This window comes from Physcomitrium patens, chromosome 10 (genome assembly GCF_059467195.1).
Source record: "Physcomitrium patens ecotype Gransden chromosome 10, ASM5946719v1, whole genome shotgun sequence".
NCBI lineage: Eukaryota > Viridiplantae > Streptophyta > Bryopsida > Funariales > Funariaceae > Physcomitrium > Physcomitrium patens.
Window position 1 is genome coordinate 14076051 of NC_143419.1, and position 7524 is coordinate 14083574.

General features: G+C 44.3%; 1 protein-coding gene across 2 annotated transcripts; it reads left to right on the forward strand.

Annotated features, from left to right (window-relative positions):
• The first annotated feature begins 1401 nt into the window (after positions 1-1401).
• Positions 1402-5646, forward strand: LOC112287274 (uncharacterized). 2 transcript variants are annotated; one of them, XM_024530139.3, is made up of 5 exons: positions 1402-3448; positions 3586-3731; positions 3930-4332; positions 4741-4849; positions 5102-5646. In XM_024530139.3, the coding sequence occupies exons 1-5, from the start codon at positions 1958-1960 to the stop codon at positions 5122-5124; spliced, it is 2172 nt and encodes a 723-aa protein (XP_024385907.1). In that variant the 5' UTR covers positions 1402-1957; the 3' UTR covers positions 5125-5646. The 2 variants fall into 2 exon arrangements, with proteins under 2 accessions (XP_024385907.1, XP_024385905.1); XM_024530137.3 differs by having other exon boundaries at positions 1536-3448; positions 4741-4892.
• Positions 5647-7524: the final 1878 nt, after the last annotated feature.

The window sequence follows — 7524 nt, forward strand, 5'->3', positions numbered from 1 at the left end:
GACCGACTTCGTTATGGTCTCCAATTTGTAATTATTGGACATGATTTGATAGAAGTTAAACCTGTTTATCTCAGTAAACAAAGCTCGTAAACCTTGTGAATCTGTAAATCTTTCGTTAATTTACATTATTCCAATCTGTAAATGATACAGCTATCTATAAAGAAAATGTTCCTTGGTTATAGATTGGGCCTTCGGGGTGACTTGGAGCACACCGTGCACAAATCACGAAAAAACCATTTATCATCTGTAATAGTGATCAATATTAATTTACTGAATACAATTTTATCGGGCAGAATACAGGTTTGTCGCATTCTATTGGAATTCGGATTTGCAAGTAACTTTGCTGATTTCGTGAGCAAGTTGCAAAATGGAAATGCACCACGACAGTTCCCCAAGGTCAAAGCGGAACATGACTTTGACCTCTAGCCTGATCGAGTTTGCAAAAAATATAAATAAATATCACTCGAGCGTCAAGGGGATGGGACCAATGATAACGGGTATAGAACTAGAATCTGATGACATTATTAATAACGGCAGAATGACCAACCTAACTTCCAAGAATATTCTACGTACTCAAATTGGTGCGACCACATTCCTGTGCTGGTGGTAACTGGGCGAATCGTTTATGGATTAAGCAGAAAACCAAGACCTAACAACTCTCAAAGTGGCGTATAAATTTGCAGAGAATTCTATATAGCTCACTCTAAACACCCAATCGCAATATGTATAGCTCACTCTAAACACCCAATCGCAATATATATAGCTCACTCTAAACACCCAATCTATTCAGGAACCATCCCCGTAATGACCAACAACGATGATAAAGCGGGCACGAAGTCCAAGACACATCAAGTTCATCACCGCTTAGCCGATCGCCACCATCCAAAGTCACCTATTATCTACGAAAGACCTTCGTTTGAGGTGCTCAGATGTTGAGACCAATCGTATTAGCTGCATCTAGGCTGGGCATAGAGCTCATCGAGAACGTTTCCAAAGTTTTCGAAAGAGTTTTCCAAATATGGATATAATAGCACTGGCCATGATAGTAATTTTGCACACGTAAGACCAGAGTTTCATTCAGATGAGCTTTGCACCACTTCATAAACAACGTGTGATTGGTCTACGAGCGTGGTGAGAAATGTGAGAGATTTGGATGCACAATCGAAGGTATTAATTTGCAACTAATAAAATGCATGCTGTCAATCATTCCGATGGACTCTGGGTGACTCGGTCCCCGCACTATTACGTCACCATCTTCGGCATCATCTTTCGGCGGTTGGAAAACCAATCCGTTCCTTGGATTCATTCGATCTTTGGTCGTAATCACAGCTCACACAGGTGGGTGGGGACCAGGTGTGGATCTGCACACAGAGCTCAGATGATTTTTACCTTCCACTCAGCATTGTTAAGATTCTTTGTTTTGTGCGTATGAGGAAGACTGAAGGCGGACGCACCAGGAGGTTGTCAGAAGAAGAGTTTGATGGGAATGGTATAGAGCCAGAATTTAGCGGTAGGGTCTGATCAATGTGATGGTTGCCAGATGCTGATCGAAAGTAAGTGGAGTGAGGTGAAGAGTTAATGATTGCGAAGTAGCTGAGAGGAGAGCTTTGGTGCAGTAGCATAATAGAGTTGCTTGGGGGTTGAATTGCTGTCCTGGAGTTGCAAAGACACCAACACTAAACGCCACTCTAGATTCAAGTTTCTCCAACTAAGAGCGACACAGAGTCGACGTCAGGTCACTGAAGAAAAATTGTCGTAGTGAATTGTGCGATCTAGTGTGATGTGAGGGTGTGGGCAAAGGATGCTTTTAGAATAGTGGGAGGAGTGGAGGAGAGGTGAAAGGCGGAAAAAAGGCGGAAGCTGTAGTCGTGAAGGCTAGACTAAGAAGAGGGTGGAGGGAAAATCCTTCAAAGTGGCGGAAACGGGGTTGGAATCCCTGGAGGAAACTCTGAGGGAGATGTTCAGGAGCTTGTCTATGCGAGTAGGATCGCAGGATTTTGAAAAATTGCCGCCGATGGTAAAAGCTTTGATTAGAGAGGCTTGGCGGACGTGGCGATGGGCGGGAGAAAATGCTTGGATGCTTTCGAGCATGATGGCTATGGCGCAACTGAGCGAAGATGTGGGCTTGTACAGCAGCGACTCTGGCATCGACTTCAACAAGTCGCCGTCCTGGTCGCAGGAACCAGATGATCTATGTGGTAAGATTCGAGGAGGTAACCAGGGGACTCTCGTGTTTCGTGGTCGCGGCATGGATAACATCAGCAGTTTGTTGTCGTGGTTTATGATCTTCGTTGTAGGCGTGACAACGGGGCTGTTTTGGAGGGCAACCCAGAAATTAGAAAAATCGGCTGTGACGTCCTCATCGAAGGATATTGTCGAGTTGGAGCCAAACATGCCACCTTCCTCTTCGTCTACGACGCTTACAAGCAACAGCCCCCGGTTTCTTCGATCATCGACCGTGGGTGCAGTGAGAGCATACACCTTGAAGGAGATGGAGGAGATGACTATGAATTTTAGCAAAGAGATCGGGAGAGGGGGACAAGGGGTGGTCTACTTTGCGAAGTCGCTCGCCGACGAACTCATTCAACGCCCACTGGCGGTGAAACGGTTGCAAAATGGAAGCAATGTGCTGCTCCATAATGTCGAGAATCGCAGTCAGGAAGTGGTAGAGAAGGAGTTCTGGGCGGAACTCAGCACAATCTCGCGGCTGCACCATCGCAACCTTGTAGCACTACTTGGTTATTGCATTGAGGGAGACGATTTGTTTCTGGTATATGAGTACATGGGGGCAGGCTCCTTGGATCAGTATCTGCATATAAAATCCAAGCTCGAACCTGGAAATGGAGGGATGGTGTTGAGTTGGAAAGCTCGCATGCAGTGCGCAGCTGAGGTTGCACAGGGGTTAGAGTATCTCCATAGCCATGCGAGCCCGTCGCTCGTGCACAGGGATGTTAAGTCAGGAAATATTCTGTTCGACGAGGAAATGCATGCGAAACTTGCAGACTTTGGGCTCAGCAAGCCGTTGCCCTCGGACCATCCGGTGACAGTGTCCACTCGTGTACGCGGCACCCATGGCTATGTCGATCCTGTATACCTCCATAATGGCACGCCATGCGACAAGAACGACGTGTACAGCTATGGTGTAGTTTTGTTGGAGCTCATCACTGGCCGTCGCGCCATTCATCAGGGGATTTCGCTTGTGAATTGGTGCAAGGACTCCTTCTTCCAGCCAGACCCGGTCATAATGCGGCATAACGTCCGCAACATGGTTGACATGTGCATATTCCGCAACGAGTACTCTGAAGAGCAGCTGCATGAAGTGGTGAAAGTTGCCCAAGCGTGCGTCCAAGACCGGCAAGAGGATCGGCCCAGCATGAAAGACGTGGTCGTATGGCTACACAATGCCAACGGCAAGGAAGTCTCCAGCTCCGAATGCAGCAGTCTGGATGTAATATTTCTTAACTTCTAGCAGTGTCTCTTTCAGATTTCAAATTCTTCATGGTCAATTTCCCTTGAGGAGCAGCTCATGTGCTTAAGTCCACGAAAATTGGTGTCTCACAGCAGTAAGATTTTGCTTCTCTGCAGACGACGTTGGATATGACATCTTTGATGAGCAATGGCTCCGGTTTGAGTTCCCTTACTTCCATTTCACATCGTCAACTACTGCTGCGACCACTTCCTCCACCACAGCTACCGACAGTGCCATCGCTACCGATTCAGACTAGCAACTGGTAAGCTCTCTTCTCTCTTCTCTTCGCTCCTGTCGTTTGCTGGTGTTAATTACACCGTTTATTTTATTTTATTTTTTATTTTTATTTATTTTTGACAGAAAGCTCTTTAGCAGCTCTCCGGAACACGTAAGACTGGAAGCTAATGCATTATAGGAAGCCTAAAACAGCTTTGCCAACCATGTAGCGTTGCTTTTGCAGGTTATCTTCATATGACATCATAGATAACACGATTCTTGTAAGGTGCACCGTCAGAAACAACCAGAAGATTGCTTTGAGGTGCAAAATCTGGCCGACTCCAAAAAACTTCGGGTTGAATAAGATTGAAGCAACCCTAAATGGCGCTTTCTTGTGGAAGAAGGGCCTGTGGTGGTACAATGCAAAGAGCAGCCGTGAATTCACTGTAGACGATGATATGAAGTTGATTGCGGAGTGGCACGTAACCCTGCGAACTCCTCCCATTATCAGTAGACACCCTCTTCCTTCGCATGATCCTCGAAGACACCAAGGTCCATTCTGTGTAGAGTACCTCGCACTGAAGGACGAGTTCGGGCGTGTTTTGATCGAATACGAGGGTGACAGGTCTCCTCTTCCAGAAAGCTTGGTACAAACTCCATCTTTGGCTCGTCCAATACATCTTAAAAAGAGATTCTGTCGTCCGAGTCATACCTTCTGATTTATAAGGTTTTGCTTAGAACCTGCTTAATCTTGATAGCAAGGGTTCACTTGTAACACATTGTTAGCTCTGTATCATTCTCGTTTTCGGTGGTACTTGTGAAAGTTCAATATTCATGGTAAAAAGATGCGAAGAGAGTGGGAAGTCGTTTCTGTGGTATAAACCCTTCATATAGGCTTCAATCTAATCGTGTGATACCAACTTCAAGTTTCTTGTAGAATTGTGTGTGTGGAGAAGCGGTCGGTACAGAGGTCGGTGTTGTGCCGGCAAGTGATTGACATTCCTTGCTGCATAAATAGGGTCTAAGTTTAATTCACTGAATGGATGGATGCGTAGGCAACAAAACGGAAGATTCCCTCCAAAACTGGACAGTATTGGAGAGATTCAGATCGTGATCGTGATCGTGATCATCCTTGGACGACCAATACGGATCTTACTCAAAGCGGTGCGTTAGTGTGCTGTGCCACACCTTGGGCCACTTAGCGAATGTAAGTCTGAGCTAGAAAGGTGACTCAAACCTTCGCAAGATGTTTTTTCATAGTAAAATCCATTGGTTTCAAACAGCTGTGTTAAAGATTCTCCCTCTTCCAGATTCGATGCCTCTTCCTTCGCCTCACTCGCTTTAGAATACATACTGCACAATAGTACTGCTTACCAGACTCACTCAAGTAAGAAGATGCTGATAACGTTCTTGCAGAGGGAGAGCTTAGCGGAGCATGAACCGGTGGAGCACACACCCAGAGGGAGAGATCGACTGAACAACTCACCAACAATTATACCGTCAGGATGAGATAGGAAAACCATCAACTCGTCAACGATTATTCCATCAGTATAAGTTCGCGATCGGGATTAGGATCGAGATTGAGATCGAGATTGCAGTCGGGGTTGGGGTCGTGCCGACCCAGACAGAGAACCCTCAACTCAGGGCAGTGATTAGCTACACCACTCTAGATAGGAGAACTTATTCCTGTTTTCAGTGTCATTCATGGTGTGAGTTCATTTGTAAAAGTTGTATTATTACTCTGCAGGACGTTACGAGTCCTATACAGGTCATTTTCGATACTTTGACATTACTGAGAAAGCTGAGCGGTCGGTTAGCGTTAAAAAAGCAACGAGGATGTACATATGAGAGGCCTCAGCAAAGTGGAGGTACTCTCGAGGCATTGATTCTTAAGATCCATAGACCAAATGAAAGTTTTTGAACAGGTTTACTTTGATTGTGTTACGCATAAAGCTTTGAAATCCTGCTACTGCTCAATACACACTCTGTTAGCTTCCAAATGGATGCCTTTGAATTTCATAGAACTCATGTCTGTTGGTGCACTTCTTTGTTGACAGTTTCAAAATTTACGTTCGATAATTTTGGTTTTATGCTTGATTAGCAACCGGTGCTTCGTCGTTCCGGTGAATGGCAGGTAGACGGTTAGAACGGAAGAACTTCACAAGTTTTCATGGACAGTTTGACAACTCTACTGTCGTGAGTCATCGTTTCAATACTAACAGACCGACGCGAGTTAATTAGGATCTACATTCTATGTTGCTCTTTTTATCGATGCCAACATTGGAAGGTATGCACGCACATGTTGGGCATTGGAAATACTCTCTTCTTTTACTGAGAGGTGTAACTAAATTTGACGGAGAACTTACGTTTGCCGCCAATTCTGTTCTTTAAAAAAAGCTAAACAAGTTTCTGCCAAAGTCGAGGCACTTAGGGGTTGAGTTACAACTTCTCTGAAGCACAGTGCACACTCCAGCATATTATTGTGTTGAAGTGATGCTATACTGTGAATCCAAGAGGAACTCTACAATCTCTGCAGTGAGACGTTCTCAGGGTTGCTTGAAACCGGGAGATGAGGATAACCACGCATGAAGTCGAAAATACGTGGCACATCCGAACCTACCGAACAAGTTAAATTTTGCACTGGTTCCTGAAATTCTAAGCTTCATAGTTATTGGATTGGTAAATGGTACAACTCATAATCACGGTATAACATTCATCACGTGTTAGACTAGGTCACAGAGACTGAGTAAATGGTTTGTAAATATGGATGTCAAACTACACAATTGTTCATGTTGAAATGAAATTTTTGATGCAGAACAAAGGCAACATGTTGCACCGAGTCTCACCCGCTAAATCTGCTGCCACATTGAAAGCCAATCACACAACCATCACGAGTAATTTTACTTTTGTTGCCTGGTTTACTGTTAAGTCAGCGCAGTGAGCATTTGAATCGGAATTTAGCCAAGCACTGTCAATCAAATACATATTACATACCGCGAAGAGACACAGGATGAGAGCTCTTATACATAAAATATGCAAACTTGTTTGTATTGAAAACGTTCAATGACAGACCAAATCCTGATTCGGATGAAGGAGCTTAGAAAATAGGACGGCCCTCTTTCAATCTTCTCTGTTTAGACTTTCCACTGCTGAAGCATTGGCCATCTTGTATGACTTCCTCCTTACTAGTCGACTTTTTCAAGTTGAGATCAATGAACAGGGGAAACATCTGCTTCAAGATCTTTACAGATACATCCACATACTGAACACTGACAAGGATGGTATCCACAAAATCGCTTCCTGTGCTCTTTTGGCTTGGTGTGCCTCGGCACAATCATGCTATCAAGGGAAGCATGCAAGCAACTCTTGAAAAAGAATACATAACCAAGAGTCTGTTTCGAGAGGCATCCTTGATTTCAACATCAAGAACACACTTGTGGTTCCTTACAACCATCTCTGCGCTCGAAGTGGAAGAATCTATATCATACCCCCCTGATGTGGGTACGTTTCAGCCACTACTACTGCCATTTGCTACACGAGCTATCTCAAAAAATATCTTCGACAGACCTCACAGTGTTGCGTAATTAGAGGATTGAGACTATCTCAAAAAGTGAAAAACGCCAAAACCATGTGATGGTCTCACAGGTGGACATTGTTTCATCTCAGTGGGTGTTAAGGAACGTTGCAAAGAAATCCAAAATTAACTAAAATGAGTTTTTAGAATTCTCAATAAAAAGGAGTTTTGGTTCAATTGGAGGAAGAAGTTTCTACTGTATGATTTTGTGAGAAGTCAATGACATTTCACCATTATTTTTCATCAAACTGGGTTTTGAAAACAC

Excerpts from the sequence above, each read along its gene's own strand:
- LOC112287274 (XM_024530137.3), top strand. The coding sequence starts at position 1,958 with ATGTTCAGGAGCTTGTCTATGCGAGTAGGATCGCAGGATTTTGAAAAA. Across the intron at positions 3,449-3,585 it reads CCGAATGCAGCAGTCTGGAT|ACGACGTTGGATATGACATC; the intron begins GTAATATTTCTT and ends GCTTCTCTGCAG. Across the intron at positions 4,333-4,740 it reads CTCCTCTTCCAGAAAGCTTG|GCAACAAAACGGAAGATTCC; the intron begins GTACAAACTCCA and ends ATGGATGCGTAG.